Source organism: Notamacropus eugenii, chromosome 6 (genome assembly GCF_028372415.1).
Source record: "Notamacropus eugenii isolate mMacEug1 chromosome 6, mMacEug1.pri_v2, whole genome shotgun sequence".
In the NCBI taxonomy this organism is placed as follows: domain Eukaryota; kingdom Metazoa; phylum Chordata; class Mammalia; order Diprotodontia; family Macropodidae; genus Notamacropus; species Notamacropus eugenii.
The window spans coordinates 62,055,918-62,076,917 of NC_092877.1; the positions used below are offsets into that span (position 1 = coordinate 62,055,918).

General features: G+C 39.9%; 1 protein-coding gene across 3 annotated transcripts; it reads left to right on the plus strand.

The window, feature by feature from the left end:
• Positions 1-229: 229 nt before the first annotated feature.
• Positions 230-13,406, plus strand: TMEM128 (transmembrane protein 128). Of its 3 annotated transcripts, none has more exons than XM_072620220.1 (5): positions 230-1,098; positions 4,523-4,664; positions 6,519-6,677; positions 10,709-10,816; positions 12,733-13,406. In XM_072620220.1, exons 1-4 carry the CDS (start codon positions 966-968, stop codon positions 10,806-10,808), a joined length of 534 nt encoding a protein of 177 aa, XP_072476321.1. In that variant the 5' UTR covers positions 230-965; the 3' UTR covers positions 10,809-10,816; positions 12,733-13,406. The 3 variants fall into 3 exon arrangements, with proteins under 3 accessions (XP_072476321.1, XP_072476322.1, XP_072476323.1); XM_072620221.1 differs by lacking the exon at positions 230-1,098 and adding an exon at positions 1,626-1,737; XM_072620222.1 differs by lacking the exon at positions 230-1,098 and adding an exon at positions 1,626-1,737 and having other exon boundaries at positions 4,526-4,664.
• Positions 13,407-21,000: the final 7,594 nt, after the last annotated feature.

A 21,000-nucleotide genomic window follows, 5' to 3' on the forward strand; every position in this document is an offset into this window, starting at 1 on the left:
TAGTCATAGATATGAGTGGTACCCACTTTTATTTTCTCCAATTTTTTTAAATACACTCTATTATATTTCAGTTACCTATGCATTTGGAACTTACTGTGGTATATGGTACAAGGTGATGGCCTAAACATAAACATTCTTTTAAACTGCTTTTCAGTTTTCCTAGCAGTTCTAATTAAATAGGCACTCCTTATCATTAGTTTGTGTTTTAAGATTCACTTAAAGGTAGGCTACAGCATTTAATTGCTTCTGGGTCTTGCTTAGTTTTTTTAAAAATACAATTTGAGAGCTGATAATCCTAGCTCCTCTACATTTCTTTCTTTTTTCATAATTCATTTTGAGACTCTTGAGCTCTGAAGATCAAATTAATCCAACAAATTAATTTTGGATTTATTTTGTCCCTACCCTACACAATGAGCATCTTTTAAGATTTTGTCTTCTTTTATTTCCATCGAACTTTGTAGCTGTATTCCTATAAGCCCTGAATGTATCTTATTAGTTGAACTCTCAAGATGTCTTATTTATATGGTAGTTCTTTTGAATGGAATGTTGGGTTCTGTTAGTAACATGTAAAAAGGCTGATGATTTTTGTTCGTTTTAGAGCTTGCTACTTGAATGAAGGTATTCTCATTTATTTTTTTCACTCAGTCTTTACGACTTCCAGCCTCACAAAACTGTAGTGTTGTAAGGACCTTTAATCTAGTGGCAAGGAATGCTCTAAGTAAAGCCATCAGATGGTCTGCACATACAAATAACTTTGCTCTTTTGCCCACTTTCACTTCCTCCTTTCTTTTTTTTTTTACTGCCGACAACAGACATCCTTACTTTGCCCCTAATCTTACTGGAAAGGTTTCTAGTATATCTCTATGACAAATAATGCTAGCTCATTGTTTTATACAGATACTACATAACCTCCCTAGATAGGATTTACTTATTCCTATGCCTTTTTAGTGGGTTTTTTTTTTAACATGAGTGAAGGCTCTATTTTCTCGAAGGCTTTTTCTACTTCTAATCTGATCTTCAAAATCACCTCTTCATTAGGGTGCTGTGTCTTTGGGCTAAAAAGAAAATGTTATCCAAAGGATCTTCCGTCTTTCGGAGGTGAGATGGCAAAACGGAGTTAGCCTGAGGGGTCAAAGGAAGGGCTGCAGAGGATGGGGGCTGAGGTGGCTGCGGGAGGCATTTACAATGGGGATCGTCTCAGCGTCCTTTTAAATAGGTTTGATTTAGCTGTGCCGTGGCACGCGGGTTACCTGAATCTATTAGCTCGTCCTGCGAAGTGAATTCGCCCTGGGGAAACACCAGCGATCAGCTTACTGCCTGCACTGGGGTTGGAGGGAGGGAAATACAACCTTCAACACCACGGATCAGCCTAGGCGCCTGAAACGGTGTAACTGACTACAAACAACTTCCGCCTTGGAACACCCAGGCCGTCTGCTTGGGCCTAGCGGTCCGTCTACGTTAGAGGTGGAGTTTGAACTCGGCTCTTCCCAAACCACACGGCCGGACGGGCTTATCACCGCCGGCTACTTTTCCGGCTTCCCGGTAATTTGGAATACCTAAAGTCCTGGAGAAAGTGGGCGGAACCCGAGACCTCCCGAAAACGTCACTTCCGTAGCGGGGCCAAGATGGCGACGGCAATAGACGCCAGAGAACTCCAGCAACGGCGGCGGCGCTTCCAGGAGGAGGCCGAGTCCCTGCTGGGGGCCTCGGCGCTCGGAGGCCACGGAGCAGAGGCCGGTAAGGTGTCGGCTAGCGTCCGCTCCTCCGAGCGGCACCTGACTGCCCGGGGTTGAGCCGGAGAGGAAGTGACCCCTTCCCGGATTCTGACAGAGGCTCCGCCCCTTTAGGGCGCGAGCCCTTCCCCCGCCCTTTCCCGCGGGTGCGCGCGCCGCCTCTGCCCGCCCCTCTTCCCTTCCAATAGGCCCCTTCTCTCCCCGCCCCTCACGGGAGCGCGCAGGCGCTTGGGGCCTCTTTTCAGAGAGAAGCCGCCGTCTCCCGGGGTGTGTTAGAGCGGGAAGGGGACCCAGGCGGACAGGCGGGGAAACTGAGGCCCCGAGAGTGTCCCAGAAGATGCTGGGAGAACGAGGGCTCCCCCCAGGCTCCCAAGATCTTGTGTTCTGGTGATCGGAAAAGTCAGTGCCCTGACCCGCGTTTCTAGAGCTTATTTCAAAGCAAAAAGATGGGAGGGGGGGATAGCCCTGAGCCTGCGGATCCGAGTTCGAATCCTGGTGGAGGACCGCTCCTGGTTACACCGCCAGCCTCAAACGAGGCAGGAAAGGCCTTGGCCCCGCCACAGGCGTCCCTGGGGCGAGCTCCGCAAGTAGTAGGCGCCTCCTGTGTGCCCGGCGCTGTGCTGAGCTTTGGGGATACCAGGGAAGGCCAGAGGCGGGCCAAGGGCGGGCACCGAAGGGGGTGCCCTTGCTGAAAATTTAACATAAATGAGCTTTTGGCAGCTTGGTGGTATATTATAGAGACAGTCCTTGACACACTCAAGGTCTCTCTCAAGAACTTTGGATTTGATTGGGAGACACGGGAGACGCTGGCACAGCATGGCATGCCCGCATCAGAAAGGGTGCTGTGCTCTGGGAGCAAAGCAGAATGGAGACAGCACAGACGTGCAAGTTTGGAATAACCACCTCAAGTATTCACACGGACTATCCGTGCCCAGGCTGTGGTAGAGCGTTCCCAGCTGGTATCGGTCTGATCAGCCGGTGTGGGACACGCTGAAGCTTCACATTATGATGGTCCTCGTCCAGAACAAAGGACAACCACCAGCCTACCAACCTGACCTCACATCAGAAAGTTGTTGCTGTTGGTCATTTTTCAGTCATATCTGAATCTCTATGATCCCATTTGGCATTTTTTTGGCAAAGCTACTGAAATGATTTGTCATTTCCTTCTCCAGCGTATTTTACAGAAGAGGAAACTGAGGCAAATAGGGTTAAGTGACTTGCCCAGAGTCACACAGTTAGTAAGTGTCTGAAGCTGAATTTGAACTTAGGTTTGTTCCTTGTTCCAGACCCAGCACTCTATCCATTGTGCCAGTTAGCTGCCCACATCAGGAATACACAAGTTTAAATTTGTCCTAGATCCTATTTACTAGCTTTGTGATCCTAGGCATGTCACTTAACCTCTATTTGCCCGAGTTTCCTTAATTAATAAGAGTATCTACCTCACAGGGTTAATGTGAGGATCAAATGAGATAAAGGGCTATACGGATTTTTTGCAAAATTTATACAAATGCTTTTTAATTTGATCACTTATTCATTAAGCCATATGGATATTTCTTCATTCATTGAGGAGCTGTGTTGCTTAATTTTTTAGAATTGCATCAAATAGGATATGGGGGAAATCTATTTTTTAACATATACTCCCAAAGCTAAAGAGTCGTAGAATGTTAGAGCTAGAAGGGCCTTTAAAATTCATTCCATCCTCACGCCCTTTGCTTGACAGATGAAATTGAACCACAAAAAGGTGAAATTACTTGCTTAAGGCCACAAGGCAAATTAGGGATCCTGCTGGCATTAGGAACCAGTGTTGGATATATACTTTGACTTTGAAGGTCTTTACTTGCCACGGACATCAACATTTCACATTTTAAACATGTCTGTAATTGAACAAACTGAAAATTTTTTATTTTTTTTAGGAAGAGTAGAAAAATTCTAATTTTTCAATGTAATAACTATTGTAATTATTCACAGAGATTTTTATATCCACATATATGAATCTGTTTCATCAAAAGCTATTAGATAAAAGGATTTTCCCCTATTTTCATGAGGCTGTCATGTATCTGAGTGATTTTTAAAGCTAAGACAAGGTCAATGGACTTCTTGACCTCTCCCTCCTTTCTTCTCCCCCCTTAACAGTAATCAGAATCATAGAATGCCATACCTTAGCTGCTAAGAACTTAGAGATGATCTGTTCAACCCCTCACTTTGTAACAGGTCCTACAAAATTTGCGACTTGTAAGAGTTGTTATGAGGGCCAAGACTAGAACCGAAGTCTCCTTTATTTCCAGACCAGTATTCTTTCCACTAACTTAGAAACTACTTTTTAAAAAAATACATTTCAAAAGGCAAGTAAGAAGTTATAGAAGGGTTTTGGGACTGATCAGAATTCATGTTCTTGTTTTGCCAACATTTTTTCCTTTTTTTTTTAACCTTTACCAAGGATTCAGGCTTCTGATTGATGATAAACTGAATCAGCATCATTTTCCAGATGACAAAATAATCCATGCTCTGTAAGATGTCTCATTTTTTCTGAAGGTATCCAAGTATAACTGATATGAGCCTCAAAAATATTTATTTAGATGAAATGAGTCCAATATTCTTTTTCTCCTGTTTTTTTTTCTCACAAATATGTTTACATGTTAAAAGTCTGGAGTGATATTCTTTTTCTAATATTTACTTTCATCTACTGCAGAGACAATTTAGGTTCTTTAGGAGTGATATGACTATTTAAAATAGATGATACATTGTTTCATTTTATAAAGTAATCAGACAAAGCCTCTTCTTATTTGCAGAAGAATCTACAGCTGTTGAGAAAAAAGAAAAACCCCTTCCAAGACTTAATATCCATTCTGCCTTTTGGATTTTGGCATCCATTGTTGTGACATATTATGTTGAATTTTTTAAAACTGTGAAGGAAAACATACAAACAAGTGGGTAAGGAAATTCAGTTTTGTAAGGAAACATTTTGGTGAATCTGTTACTTTATTGTTAAGGTTTTGTTTTTGTCAACAAATGAAACAGCGTAAGTGCCTTTTCAAGACTCCACTGGGAAGATTTTTATGTAATCTAGATATTTTTAAGTAAACCCATTATTTTGAAACCACTACTTTTCAACTCTACTATGCAGTGTATGTTGGAGACAGCTACCATGTTAATCCCTTTTTTACTGTAAGTTTTCAGTGCATAATTTGCATGATATTTCTTGAGTAGCATCATCTCTAATTATTATTATAAGAGGAAAGTGTACTTTATTAAATTCACATTGCAGCTAATTTTTCTGTAACAATGCATTTTAAAAAGTAAGTCATATCTGTAACATACTATAACATTATAGCTCTATAGAGAAAGGGACCGGACATGTGATTTCATAGGTAAGAAGGAATTCCTTGGGTGAAATGACTCCTTGTACCACTGCAGATCAGCACCTTTGCAATTTATGATCTTAGAGAGTTGTCCAGAACACTGAGGGGTTAAAGGTCAGTTTTCTCAGGGTCATATAGCTGGTGGGTATGGCTCAGAGGTAGGACTAAAACCCAAATCTTTGTGATTCTGAGATCAACTTTATCCATTTTACATGCTGCCTCTACACATTTATATGTCTTTTTATTTCTGTGATTTATTTTTTTAAAAATCAAGATATCTTTGTTTAGTGGAATGAAAAGTGTCTTTAATAGAATCTGAGTTTTTTTTTTTTATGTAAGTCACATTCAGTTTGGCAGTTACTTATTGTCATCTGTGGGGAATATAAAAGAAATATGGAAGACAGTTCCTGTCCTCAGGGACCTTACAGCCTCCTTCATGAAATATGATGTGAATATAGAAGAAAGAATAATAGGACATTGACTGATTTTCTGTTCTCAGAGCTCCTCTGTGAGCACTGGGTGAAAAGGGGATGGTATGAGAAGGTGCTGTCCAGAAAAGCTTCAGAGCTCTTCATCGCTGAGCTGGGCCTGAGCAGTGTGGCCAGGCCATGAATGGAGGGAGGTGAAGAATGAGCTTCTGAGAGAGAGGGGGCAGTAGGAGGAACAGGTTTGGAATCAGACAGTAAGTTGGTATTATCTTAGGAAAGTTGCTTCATCTCTCTGAGCCTCAGTTTCTTTCCTTTTAACAAAGATTTTTTTTTTTAAATAGAGTTAAAAATAATTTAGAAAAACTAACCAATACATTGTATCTGACTATATTTAATATCACAAGGTCATAGCCCGTACTTTTACATTTGTTCTGGTCTTCTGTGGGCCTTGGTGGTCATTAAAATGAATTACTTAACATTAAACAAAATGTTGGGGTTTTTTTGGATCTTCTCAACACATATTATTTCAGTCTTTTTGTACAATGTTTCCTTAGTTCTGTTTACTTCACTCTAAACATGCCCAGTATCCTCATTGTTTTTTGGTTTCTGCAGCATTTGACACTTTTCACCATTCCCTCCTCCCCAAGCTGTGTTTTCATGACACTTCCATCCCCTGGTTCTCCTGGTTATCTTGGCTTATCCTGCTCTGTGCCCTTTTCATGGTCGCTGTACTCTGGTGCACTCCAGAATTGTTATCTCCTGTGGCTACTTACTTCTTTCATGTGTTTGCGCCTTGTCTCCCCAACAAGATTACAAGGTTCCCAAGGGCATGGCCAGTCTTCAGATTGTTTTATTTTCTCCAGCAGCCCCAGTAGTTGTTGTTTTCCTTTAGTGGATAATTTGTAAGCAGTGGTTTTGATTTCCTGTTAATGGATGAAATTTTTGAAGTTTGTAACTTTTGTTCACTGTTCTTCTATACTGTTCTTTTTTTCCTTCAGGTGGCTTTTGGTTGGTATCGGTCTTTTGATCACAAGCTTAGCTATTGCATTCTACTGCATTTTGTATCTGGAATGGTATTGTGGAATTGGAGACTATGATGTCAAATATCCGGTACTGATACCTCTTACAACTGCTACTTTCATTTTAGCAGGAATTTGGTAAGTAAATTTTGATGTAAAACACAGTAATTTCTCATTTCTAGAATAACTTCAAAATACAAATAGAATACAATACAAAATACAATACAAAGTAGATCTTTATCCCTCTCCTTTTTTTCTGTATCTGAGACTCTGACATCTTATACAGCATTGATTTTTGGTATAGTTATAAATTTTTAAAATTTGAAATCTGACAGAACTAGCAGTATTTACAGGTGGGGCATGTGTGGTGGGGATTGTGTTGAGCAGGAAAATCCACTCCAGGACTCTGTGAGGTTTCTGTACTGATGAAGGACTGGCTACTGCTGGCAGAGAGAGGCAATACTGGGTGGAGGACAGATCCCAGGGAGGAGGAAGTACACCTGGAACAAAGTTCATCTCAGCGCTGGGCCAGGCAGGGAGGAATTTACCTGGATTAGTGGTAGAGGAAGTGAAGTTGTCATGGAAACCTACAGATTTCCTTTTCACATATTGCGGCACTTCCTCTATATCCATAAGTATAATACTTGTGCTCTTCTCGGCAATATAGTTGTTTTTCCTAAAGTTTCTTTAGGGCCTTTTATTTTTTAAGCCATAATCATTTCCCATTATGCCCTCCCCCCAGCCCTTAGAAAAAGCGAGCAAAACCAAGAGCCCAGAGACTGTCTGACAATGTCTGCAGTGTTCTGTGTCTGCAGGTGCCTCCCCTCTCTGCTGAGAAGGAATTGTGTTTTTTTTCTTCTGCTGAGATTACAGTTGTCATCTTCTTTTCCTACTTTACTATTTTAGTGGATCCATGATCTAATTGATGTTTGGGGACCCCCCTGTGAGGTAGACAGAAGCTATCTGTGTCTTCCCTTCCTGTTCAATTCTTGTCCTATAGATTTTCAGTAAAGGACCCACCCTACATGCTGGGTACCTTTCTCTATGTGGTTTTGTTGTATTTTACCTTACCAGGGGACCATCACGGTACTTAGGCCACATTTTTTTTTTTATATATTCCTAGCCCATGTCTTACTTAGATCTTTTACACCACTTCTTTTATGTGAGTCATTACTGATTGTATGTTGCCTTCTTACTCACATCACTCATTTCTCTGTTTCCTCTGGGCCACCTATAACAAACATGCTTTAATTGTTGTAATGTTTTCCATCCATGTAGCATAATCATAAATGTGGTTGTTGAAATAAATGGATTTTTAGGTTTAGAAACAGATTGAGATTGCATTGTAATCTCCCACATGCAATCTGTCTCCCTTTCTTTTGCTCAGCTCTAGGCCTGATTTGATGTACTATCTTCATAGCTGCAGGCTTCATCTATTTGTTAAGAAGCCCTTATGGGATAGGGATTAATACCATCCCACTTTTACAAGTAGGATCTGGAAAGCCTTACTGTCTCTAGGTAATCCTGCTACTGCCTGGGACTTGGTGCAAGACACTTTCTTGAGATCAAAATAACTTGGATTGGCATGTCTCTCTGCTTTACGTCTTGCTTTATATTAATAAGATCATTGAATAAAGTTATCTGATTACATCCATCAAAAATATCATGTGGTTTTAACATACACATTAGAGATAACTTGTTGGAGGACAGTTTTTAAGATTGCATTTTGCCTCATCAAATGATTTTTATAATCAAACCATAGAGATTTTGTATATTCTCTACCTTTAAGTCAGTTGTGTAACTTTGAAGATGTCATCTTCTGTAGAGAAGCCTGCCTATTCCCTTTTCATGTTTATATCAAATAAGCTCGATATGTGCATAACCAATTCTCATAAAGATTTTGTAGAGATAATTAAGATATTGATCACCCTTCTATGTGTAATAATATCTGATTTTTTTTCAGTCTTTTAGTATCTTCTCTTTTATATAGTTTTGGAAATTTATTCTTTAATGTTTTCAAAATGATTTGTTTCCAGAACAGATTTATTTTATCTTTACCTACTCTCCAGTCCATCCCTTTTTCTCAATTTCATTTTCTTTAGTGCCATTTTCACTTTCTCTATATGGGCATCAGGGACTAATGGTTTAGAGTTCATGTGGGTTCAGTGTCTTTGATGATAAGAATGGCTTGTTGTAGAAATGTGGGCAAATTATATTTTGCCTCTTTATTTTCCTTCTTTCACTTTCATTATAATGTTTTGGGGATGATTTGGCCTAATGCTTTATGCCAAGTTTTCTACAGGCTCATTTTTTCCACTCCTGTTTGTGACTGTATTGCAAGGTGATACGTAAAGTAATATACTTCCATCATCTTCTATGATGTTTGGGAAGAAAGTTTGTAAACTGCTGTAGTCCTTAGCTGCCATGACTCTTTACTTGACAAAGAGACTGAGTGACTACTAATTGATTTTCCTATCCCATTTAAAACACAGAAGTCCGGATGTTTTTCAGATTTATCTTCATGTAGTATCTGAGTTAGATAGAATTGCATATTTTTAAATGTCTAGTGGGAAAGTTAATAATTGATTTGATTTTTAAATCAACTAGTAGAAGCTCCCTTTACTGAATGTTTGTTTGCAAGCACCAATCACAGCTAAGTTAGGAGCAGCTCATCATTAGAAAGTTGGACAGAAGACGATGAATATTGGTTGCATCACTGAGGGCATTTTTTGACACCAATAAAATTGAAGTTCCTTGAAGGAAGAGGATTGGAATTAATGAGTATTAATTTTTATTATTGTGTTACCAACAAAATGGTACTGAGAGTTACACTTGACTACAATTAAATAAATATTGCTAGGCGAAGTGATCTAATTTAACTATGCTAGGGGAAAAAATTCAAACTATTTACATTTCCAGAGTGCAAAACCTTTATGCTTTTACCTGAGGAAGTCATCTGTTCATCTCCACAGAAGTACCGTTTTCTGGCAAGGTTTTGGGGGAACGCAAAGTATTAGAACTACACTTATTTACCCCACTGTTGAACATTTGGACCAGTTAGTATTTAAGAGTATTTATTTTTTTGCTCAACATAATTCATTTGTCCTCTAGTCAGATAGATCTCTACAAGTTTTTGGAGCATTAGATAGAGTGAAAGGTATATTTCTACACTGAGATCTGTTACTATGGTTTTAGGCATGTAACTTAATACAGCCTCGAAACTAAAGAAAGACATTTATAGAAGCTCACTTAAGGTAAACATTTTTTTTCAATGAAACCCTTTCAGTAACTAGGAAGACAGGGTATGAGATAACATACAGTGAGGATAAAACTGATTCCTTTTAGCGTCCAGACAATTTACCACAAAATCACCCTCTCCTATCTTCTGGGCTGAATTAAGTACTTTAACATTTTATACAATACATTTCTTTTCTTTCATTGGAACCTCATCAGGATATGGGAAAAAGAGCAGAAAGGAACGGTGGAATAGTACCTTTTGTTTCTTATAGCTTTGCTGTCAGGGAAACTAATTATAGGATTATATAAAATTTACTTGTGCAGCCCCAAATTTTATGATATTAGATTATTTCATGTCTAATGTACTATTTCTATCTCCTGTAAACATCGTAGACATAATTACAGTTGACACATTTAAAAGTTTTTTACATAATTAAAGTTAATTTGTTTTCTTACTTAAATTTTTTTACTTCCTCTATTTCCCAACATATTCTACTCTCACCCACTCAGAAAGACATTATGTTAAAAAAAAAAAAAGATAAGTTTTGAAACAAAAGATGACTTAATTTTAAGTAAAAATTCAACCTATTTTTTGCCTTTTTCTTTCATTTCCAGCACTTAGCACAGTTCCTGGCATATACTAAGTGCTTAGTAAATGTTTTTTGACTGGACTGGACTGGACTAGACTGAAATGGAGAGAGACTTGAGGCAGAAGGCCAATTAGAAGGCAGTTATCTAGGTGAGATGTAATTAGGGCCTGAACCAAGGTGGTAGCTATTTTTTGAATATTTTTCCAGCAGTGTATAAAGTGAGTTTTTAAACAACTTAATATTTATGTAATAATAATAATAATAAACAGCAAATAAAAATTTCTTTGTACAGATATTGTATTAAAAAAGTGAAACTAGATAATTTTTTCCTTTTCTTTTCAGTTTCAACATTGCCTTATGGCCTGTTTGGACACTTTTCACTCCTTTGATATTATTTACCCAGTTTATGGGTGCCATAATGCTTGTCTCCCTCCTTGGCTGATATTCAAGGTAATAATTCATGAAATATGAATTTTAAGCTACAGGTTAATCTGTTTTATTTCATACTGTTTTAAATTTGAAAAATTTAGCAACATACTTTTGAAATGTTATTAATGGTTGGTTTCTTTTTAGATATTACTAAATCAGAACCTTTGTGATTCAGGATAAGGAAGAGTGAGCCTTTCCTTTTATTTATCTTTTCAGATTTGGAACAAAAGTATATCAATCAGTGTGGTAGCCCTGTGGAGATAGATTAGAGGCAGGGGAGAGACTGGAAGCATGGAGATCAATTAGGAAGCTATTGCAAACATGTAGGCTACAAGTCATGAGGGCTTGAGCTACGGTGCTCAAGAAACAGAATTTAGGAGGCAGAATGGGTTTAGGGGGAAAGATAAGAAGTTTTGTAGTGGACCTGTTGAGTTTGAGATGTCTATTCCAACATCCATTTGGAGTGGTTTAGTAGGCAGCTGATGATGGTGACTGGTGTTCAGGAGAGGGATGTTGTTTAAATCCCTAGACTTGGAGTCATTTACATAGAGATAGTAGTAAAACCCATAGAAATAGATGTTCACTGAAAAAGTATAGAGGGAGGAAACCCAAGATAGAGCCGTTAAGTATACTTATTCCTACTAGGTGAGACATGGATAGTGATCCAGCAAAGGAGACTGAGAAGATGTAGTCAGACAAAAGAAAACGTTGTCTTAAAACGCAGAGAGAAGAGAATATCAAGGAATAAGGGGTAGTCAGCAGCGTCAGAAGCTATCTAGAGAGGTCAAAAATTAGGAGGCCATTGGATCTAGCAAATAGATCATTGATAACCTTGGAAAGAGCAGTTTTAGTAGAATGATAGGGGATTGGAAGAAAATGAAAGATAAGGAAATAGAGGCAACTAGAATAAAGGACTTTTTTAGGAGTTTAACTGAAAAAGAGATGGAGGACTAGCTTGAGGGAATGGTAAAGAAACCTACAAGAGAAGATTTTCTTAAGCATGGAGGATGTCTGGGCGTGTTAGCAGAAGGGAAGGAATAAGTTTATTTAAAAAAAGATTAGAGAGAGAAGGGATGTTTAAAGAGACAGGTACTGGAAGAAATAGGACAGGGTGGGATCAAGGCCCAAGTAGAGGGATTGGCCTTGGCAAGGAGAGTGGCCACCTGTTTGTCAGTGATTAGTGTGTAGAGGATGATGTTGAGGTGTTTTAGGTTTGTAATTGGGATGCAGAGGGAGCTCATGACAGATACCCTCTGTTTTCTTCATAAAACTTAATGTAAGGTCCTTTGTCTCATCAGAGAGTGAAGGAGTAAGGGCTGTCTGTTAGGGATGGCAGTACTGTTGGCTTGAAGAGACAAGAGAAGGTTTGGAATAGCCGTTGTATAGAACGTATTAGGTTAATCAGGAAAGCACAATAACACTGCTGTACAGCACTGAGGACTCATGAGATTAGACAACACACACTTGTACTGGACCGAGTTGCGTAGTTGCCTTTTTCCTGCCTTGTTCAGCACAAGAGTAGGAAGAGAGAATGGAGATGGTGAGGGTAACCTAGTCTGGGAGTTGGCAGGGCACCAGTGGGTTGTACCAGGTGATGTAGTTCTGGGATAGAAAACAGAATTGAATCGAACTGGTTAAAATTAGGAAAGGAGAAAAGTGAGACCAGAGTGGGGGCACAGACTAAGAGGGCAGGGAGGGACGGAGTGATTGGAGCTCATGTTAAGGACGGCTTTCACTCTCTTGAATGGTTAAAACTCTGGTCCTTGACTTGGGCACATGTAGCAGGGTGGCATGATGCCTAGTGTCTGGGCCATCAGAGGCTTTGAGTGATGGGGAAATCAGAAAATGTTATTTTGAATATTTAGGTTTTTAAAAAAACATAGTTGATTTAAAATTTTTCCTTTTTTGGTGAGATTTAAATAATGTCTCTCTTTTAGGTTTTAGATTGGAAGCAAATGTGCAAACACTAAACCAATAAAACAGAATGTGGAAGAAGGACAGAACAAGCCATCAAGTATTTCCGGCCTCTGAAAAGAGAGTTTTACTTGGAAAAGTCTTACGATGGACAGTTGCTTGAAATCAGGGTGAATTCTCTTTTTTTAGCATAGCCCTGAACTTGAGTTGTGGAACGGCACAGATTACTGTTAACATCTAAATGATTTTTTGAAATTTTCAGTCTGAGTTTTAATGACTAGGGGAAAATATTATAATTTCAAGATTCTAACAGGTCTGTGAGTAAAAGTGAAATTTATATTCTAGCTCTAGAATGCATTCCCAATATGTTGTTTGAATGACTAATTTATTTCTTCCCCTTTTTCAGGGTAGATTTGTAATTTTGTATGTTGACTTCATGTGTCTTTAAAAGAATTACATTGTCCTGTGCCTTTAAAACTCATTTGAGTAAATATGGTATACTTTATTTTTACAATTTTTTTGTTAAATGGGAATTCTTATTAAAAGTAGTACTTTTCCTGTACTTCTTAATATTAAATTATTTCTTGTGTAAATAATTATGCCAAATTTTCTGTATTTGTTTAATGTTAGGGTTTTTTAGCCATTTAAAATGAGTTTAATACATTTTTTTCTTAACATTAAATTACATTTTGCAAAAGGTGCCTCATTTTATTTTTTACATGTGTTTATTAATTATGCATACTCTTGAATTTTGTCACCTTTTAGAGAGAAACCCTTCTAAGTTGGTTGGAGAAATGTTCAGGGACACATAAAAATCATTCCTAATTTAAATATAGAAATGCTTAAATTTAAAATACGGCGTTAATGTTATGTGAAAAAAAACCTAGTTTATTGTTTTTACTGTGATAAATTCAATTCCACACACATTATGGGCTTGGTATTGTCCCTCTCCATCCCTTACCCAAAAATGAAATAGTGCTTTTCAAATGCTCCCCAAGGAGCTTGCATCTTATCCTCGGGTGGTGGGAAGAATTGTGTACACAGAGAACTAAATACAAGTTAATTTGAAGAAGAAAGCACTGACCCCTAAGGAGATATAGTGAACCTCATAGGATCTTAGATCTAGAACTGAAAGAGACCTCAGCCCATCTAGTCCAAATCCCTTATTATACAGATGAGGAAACAGAAGTCTGGGTGCTTGCTCCCTGGCACAGAGTACACAGAGTCATTAGGTTGGAGTCAGATTGTAGAAGGTTTCAGGTTGGGAATTTTGCATTTTATCCTAGGGAACCACTGGAGATTTTTGAGTTTCAAATTAATGTGGTCAGACCTGTTGCCTTAGGACGATTATTTTGGTATTCATTGGGAGGATGAGTTGGAGTAGGAAGTCTTGAAGTGGGAAGACCAATGAGGCTATTTTAGTCATGCTGGCAAGAGGTGATTAGGTCTTGAACTAAGGAAATAGTTATCCTGAAACTAGATTGTGGTTATGAGTGCAAAAGAGGGGAGAGATGGGTAGTTAGGACTGATAGAACTTGGTAACTGATTTGATAGGGGGCAAGGAGAAAGTCAAGGATAACTGAGGATGCAAACATCTCTGAATAGGAGAATAACTGTGAAATTTAGAGGAGGGGCAGACTTAAGACATTTTGAACATGTTGGTTTTGAGGTACCTCGGACATATTTGGATGTGCAGCAGGCAATTTGACATGTGAATGGAGGTAAGGAGAATTTAAGGTCAAATGTAAAGATTTGGGAGTCTTCATGGAGAGAATTAATTGACTACATGGGAGCTGAAGAGGTCACTTAGGGTGTTCCAGCACCCGTGCTTAAGGTGCAGGAGATAATTGATCCAGCTGAAGAGACTGAGAGGTTAGAGAGAAGGACTAGGAGAGAGCAGTGCTGTGAAAAGTCAAGGAGGAGAGAATGTCTAGGAAGACAGGATCAGTTAACTGTGAAATCTGCAGAGAGGTCAAGGAGAGTAAGGACTGAACAGAGTTCATTGTTGAGGTCATTAGAGAAGACAGTGTCAGTGGAGTAGTGACATTATAAACCAGGCTGTAAGGGGTGGAGAAGTAAGTGGGAAATGAGGAAGTGGAGGTGGAGCATGCAGACAGGTTTGCAAAGATAGATGGATAGCTAAAGCATTTATTACGCACTAAACTTGGTGGTGTGCTTTCCAGGGATGTATGCATTGATAATGAGATTGACACATTGCCAGAGCTAGCTCAGTGTTTGAGAGTCTCTGAGACAGTATAGGAGAGAAGAGGTATTAGACTGACTACCAAACTGAAGGTGTACAGAGTCGTTGTGCTGACCTCGTTGTATACCTGTGAAATCTGGACAGTATACCAGCGCCATGCCAGGAAACGCTTCCATTTGAATTGTCTTAGGAACTTTCTGAAGATCACTTGGCCGGATAAGATACTAGCATTCAAGCATTCAAACTCTACTGCAGAGAGCACAACTCTGATGGGCTGGCCATGTTGTTTGAATGCAAAATGTACACTTGCCAAACTATATTCTCTAAGGACCTCAGCAATGAACTTTGTTCAATCCTTATTCTCCTTGACCTCTCTGCAGATTTCATAGTTGCCTGACTCTGTCTTCCTAGACATTCTCTCCTCCTTGACTTCTCACAACACTGCTCTCTCCTAGTCCTTCTTTCTAACCTCTCAGTCTCCTCAGCTGGATCAGTTATCTCCTGCACCTTAAGCATGTTGCTGGAACACCCTTAGTGACCTCTTCAGCTCCAAAAATGACTATTTTATGGAGAACTCACATGGCCCAGGAGATCACATGGTGGTCAGAAGGAATGATATAAGGACACTCTCAAGGTCTCCAGAACTTTGGAATTAATTGTGTGACATGGGAGACACTGGCACAGGACCACTCAGTATGGCGTGCCCTCATCAGGGAAGGTGCTGTGCTGAATGAGCAAAGCAGACAATTCTGAGAAATAGCTCCAAAGAAGCGCAAGATGCCCAAACTCAAAGAATCTCCCCCAAATGTTCACATGGAATATCTGTGCCCAACCTATGGTAGAACATTTGGAGCTTACATTGGTCTGATCAGCCACAGTTGGACACACTGTAACTTGACTCTAGTGTAATTAGGTCATTTTGGTCCTCTTCAAGAATAGTGAACAACAATCAAGCAACCGCCTTTGTTCTAAGAATTTTGCTAAGTGCTGGGGGTACAAATACAAGCACAAAGTAGGGATGGTCTCTGCCCCCTTGGAGTTTACCTTCTAATGGGCACTGAAAAGCAAGTTGGGTTGGGTGGGGAAGGAACCTGAGCTGGGATGAGGTTTAGAAGGACACCATTGGGATATGACCAGGTTTGGAGTAAGCGTGATTGGTGTGGGCGCTTCCTCAGATAGAGACTTGGGAACACACTAATCAGAGGAGAAGACAAGAGGTGGAGGCACTGCCAGAGGTAACCACGATGTCAAGAGGGAATGGCAGAATGAAGGTTTTTAAGGATGGAGAGATCTGGGAACTCAAATAGAAACATCCCTGCAGCCACAACATCTTGTTAAATATTTCCTTACATTTTCGTCTATCCTGCTTGCATTGGGGAGCTGACCAGCAGCCGTGAGTCTGATGCTTCTTCTCCATGTCGTAGGAGTTGAGGTTGGTGACCTTTTAAGTCAGAGTACCAGAGGGCATCTTAGCATACATTCTAAAGTCCCAAAGTGTGAGGGGAGTTTGGGAGAGTGACCTGGGGGTCAGTAGTTACAGCATCTGGGCTCAGGGCTGGGTGATAATAGAAAGGCCTGGTACTCCTTAGTTGTGTTAATGATGACATCAGAGGACACAGCCTGGATGCAGCAGTGATTAGCAAATCATGCCTGTTTCTGACACCCTGGGCCAGGAATGGAGAGGGTGGCCAGGGATTCAGTGTCTTCTAGAGGGAAGACACATTCCCAAGAATGTGAGAATAGGGAAAGAGTGTGACAGGAAGAAGATGAAAGGGAATTTGCTATGTTAATAGTAGAGTGTATAGAGGGCCCAATGGAGACAGGGCAGAGGAGATAAGGACTGAGAAGGGGTAGGGCTGGAGTAGGTTAGGGTTGGGTAGGCCATGCAAAGAAAAATTTGCCTTAGAAGATGGCAATTAAATTACCAGGATTAGCAGAGGGGGTGGGAATTTGCTAGCCACAGTATGGGGGAGAAGTGCTAGTTAACTGGGTAACCCACCTTCTGAGGTCACATGTGGAAGTTAGCTGACTGGAGTAATGGAGGACAGTGTCTGTGATGGCACTGTGGGATAAGCCTTTTTATTTTTTCTTTCCAAACAATAGAGAACTGAGATGAAGGTGAATTTGTTATTATAGAGTAAATGATAATCAGGTGCTAGGGGCCTGACAACTCATATTTGGTGCCAGTTCTTTTTCCTTATCCTCAGATCAAAAGGGTTGAAAGATACCCAGGAGATACCCTATAGGTGGAGGATGCAGTTAGTTTCCATTTAGCCCCAGTATCTGAGATCCTGATCCTTAACAGGGTTTTCTTGATAGGTGCCTGGTATGTGGGTACTGGAGAGGAAAGGCCCTATATTCCTCAGACACAGGGCAGATTAGGTGCTCCTGTGCTTGGCTGTACATTCCAAAGAAGCCTCAAATTCAGTCCTAGGGAGGGGCCGGGAGTAGAGCTAAAGCCCCCACTATCCTAGTTCCAGTTATAGTAAACGATGGAGTAAGTTCTGGACCAGGGCCTCAGTGACAGCCTTGGCTTCCGACCTATTTGGGGGCTAGCTAATGACCTTGAGGGCTGAGGTCTTTCTGTTTTCTCAGATGGTCGGTGACACAGGGCCTCCACCTGCTTGAAGTGATAAGCCTCACCATCATTTTAACTCAGGAGAAGATAACGTTGCAACACTGGCATTTGGGGTAATAAGTAGTTTACTTAATGCCAGTTGTATGACTGAACCCTTTTGGTCAATCCAGTCTATCTACATCTTTGCCAAGGTTATATATGAGCAAGAAGATGAAACTCAAATCAGTTTTATTATAGGCAGCCCTCTTCATTTCCACATGGTGTTAACACCCCCCGAGTCCTAGAGAGCTGTCTCGAGAAGGGCTTATCAGAGATTGATAGGTTCCAAGGTCATGAAGACTAAGCCAAACCATCAGGCAAAAAATGAGCAGACTGGCATCAGAAACAGAGATCATGATGAGGCATGAAGAAAGTATAGCAAACAGGAACACTCAGAGTGTTGACTCAGGGCCAGCCAAAGTATATATAGGAATATATATATATATATATATATATACATATGAGAGAGAGAGAGAGAATATAGGAAGAAGCACTGCATTTGGAGGCAAGAGAATAGAATGAAGGCATTAGACTAGCTCTAAATCCTCTGATTAAAAAGTTGCTAAGTGAAGGAGAGGGATACTTGGGATAACTATGGTAATGTAAGAAACCAAAAATATCAATAAAAACTTTAAAAATCCTTATTAAGCCCAGGGCAGAGATATGAAAGGCAGTAAATGAGAATACAGTGAGAAAAGTGGCACACACAACTTTTCTGTAGCTTGGGCAGTACTGAGGAGAGGTCCTAAGGTGCTTAAGTACATGGTTCCTATCTGAGTTGGCCTTGTATGGTCCTTTGTGGCCAGCCTACATAGGACAACAGTTCTCAAATATTTTCATCTTGGGATCCCTTTTCACTCAGAAAAAATTTGAGGACCCCTCCCCCCCAAAATTTTGTTGATGTTTGTCTAATATCATATTTGAAATGAAAGTATTTTAGTATTATTATGAAAATAGTTTTGACCTTAGGACTTACTGAAAGGGTCCCTGGATCACACTTTGAGAACCACTGCTCTAGATGATTCTAAGGTCACTTCAAGCTCTTGCCTCAGCCATAATTTTTCACACACACACACACACACACACACACACACACACACACATATACACACACACCACCACCACCACCACCACCACCACCACCACCACCACCACCACCCCATCTTAGAATTTTAAGAAAGTCGATTTTAAAGTGTTCAGATAAAGGATTTCATGGTTTAAAATTGTGTAGGGGAAGTTAACCCATGAGGTATGGGAGACATTCATGAACAAGATCTTAAGAAGTCAATGAGTCAAAGAGTATTTGTTAAAAACTCATCATGTTCTAGGCACTCTGCTAAGTGCTGGGCAAAAAACAGGCTCTGCCCTCAAAGAGTTTATACTCTAACAGGGAGACAACAGTCAGATAACTGTACAGAAAAGATAGATTTATGTGTATGTATGTACATGCATATATCTTTTGTATATGTAATATATATCCCATCTGCTCAATACAGTATAAATAATAAATTAGAAGTAACCTCAGAGAGAAAACATCAGCATTAATGGGGAGCAGGAAAGTCTTCTTGTAGAAGGTGGGATTTTAGCTGAGACTTGAAACCAGGGAAGCCAGGAAGCAGAAGTGAGGAAAGAGTATTCCAGGCACCAAGAGTGCCCCAGGTTGAGAGTAGAGGGACAGTACAGTAGGCTGTAGAGTATATTGAGGGGAGCAAAGGGTAAGAAGGTTAGAAAAGGTAGGAAAAGACCAGATTATGAAGAGCTTTAAAAGTCAAGTTTGGATGAGGTCATATTTTTAGAGCTAGAATAGACCTTTATTGTTGTTGTTTAGACATTTCAATTGTGTCCAACTCTTGATGACGCCATTGGAGTTTTCCTGGCAAAAATACTGGAATGGTTTGCCACTTCCTTCTCCAGATTCTTTTACAGGTGAGGAAACTGAGGCCCAGGGAAGTGATATGATTTGGTCAAAGTTAAACAAGTAGAAAGCAACAGTAATACTTCTCTGATTCCAAGAGCTGAATCTTATGAAAAGAGTAAGGACGACATTAACGTGTTTTATAACTCTAACATTTGTTGATTCCAGTGGAAATTTCAAAAGAAAGTCCTGCCAAAACTTACAAAACCTTGTGGCATGAATGTGAACTCCTTGGAGGCAGGGATTGTGTTTTTGCCTTTTTTTGTATTCTCAGCACTTAACATACTGTCTGACACATAGTAGGTATTTGATAAATGTTCATTTCTTTATTGACTGATCTTTCTCTACCCATTTTCTCTTCCCTATCTTCACTCAGATTTATGCCAGCACAAATTTACCTTGAAAAGAAGGCTTGTCTTCCTAGCTCCCCATAACTTCTCCACGTTTCCCTTTAGGGATCATATGATTAATGTCCTAGACTGAAGTCCTCAGATGTTGCCTCATCACTGTGGTACAGGCGACTCTGCTTTCAAAGGCTGGGCTAGGAGAGTTCAAGTTCTGACAGGTTACCTGGATGAAGAATCTTGGAAGTAGAGCCAATGTTGTCTGCTGCCTGAGGACCAGTTTAGCAACATGCAGAAAGGATCAAGTAGATATTTGCTGGGGCAGTTAATGATTTATTGATGTACCTTAATGATAATTTCTTCTTCACAAAAAATGGAGAAACCAATGAGAGTGGAGTGAAATTTCTATTCTTGATCTGATTCTTACAAAAAAAGAGGAACTGGTTCAACTGGGATGGAAAGTTCATGGCCCCACCATCTTAGAATTTGTGATCGATTAGAGAAGCTCAGGACACAGACTAAAGGAGGTGGGTTTGAATGCTTCTGATGCTTACTTGTGTGATATTGGACAAGTCCCTTCAGTTTTCTGAGGCTCAGTTTCTCCATCTGTGAAATGGGGATGCTTGGACTTATACCTAGAAGGCTTGTGAAGACCAAATGAAACAATGTCAAACCCTATATAAATGCCACTTATTACTCCTACGGGTAGACTCTCCCAGCTGTCCTGATGTCCTTTATTACTCAGGCCAGGGGAGGTATAGTGGAAAGAGAAAATGGACTGTGATTCAGGACATTGTCTCCTTTCTCTCTTGTGTAGCTTTGAATCCCTCTCTCTGGGCCTCTTTTGGCCTTTTTTTGTCATCTTTTGAATGAAGGACCTCACTTATGTTCACAAGATCTGGAAGATGTAGGCACTATTATTTCCCTCATTTTACAGATGAGGAAAAGGAAGCAGACAAAGATGAAGTGACTTGTCCAGGGTCACAGAACTAATAAGTGTTAGAGGCCAGAGAGGAAAGAGGTGGTTCTTGACCCCAGGTCCACTTTGCCATGTAGCTGCCTTAATAATAATAACTAGCATTTATGTAGCACTTTTAAGGTTTGGAAAGCATTTTACAAATATTATTAAATAATCTCAGGTTCTAAGACTTTCTTTGCATTGGGCATTTCCTTGTTTTTTATAAGAGGATCTTGGGAAGTGAGTGAGGAAAG

Bases quoted from the DNA above. Each gene is read 5' to 3' on its own strand.
- TMEM128 (XM_072620220.1), top strand. From the start codon at position 966: ATGAGTGAAGGCTCTATTTTCTCGAAGGCTTTTTCTACTTCTAATCTG. The intron at 4,665-6,518 runs GTAAGGAAATTC...TTTTTCCTTCAG, and splicing joins GAAAACATACAAACAAGTGG to GTGGCTTTTGGTTGGTATCG. The intron at 6,678-10,708 runs GTAAGTAAATTT...TTTTCTTTTCAG, and splicing joins TTCATTTTAGCAGGAATTTG to TTTCAACATTGCCTTATGGC.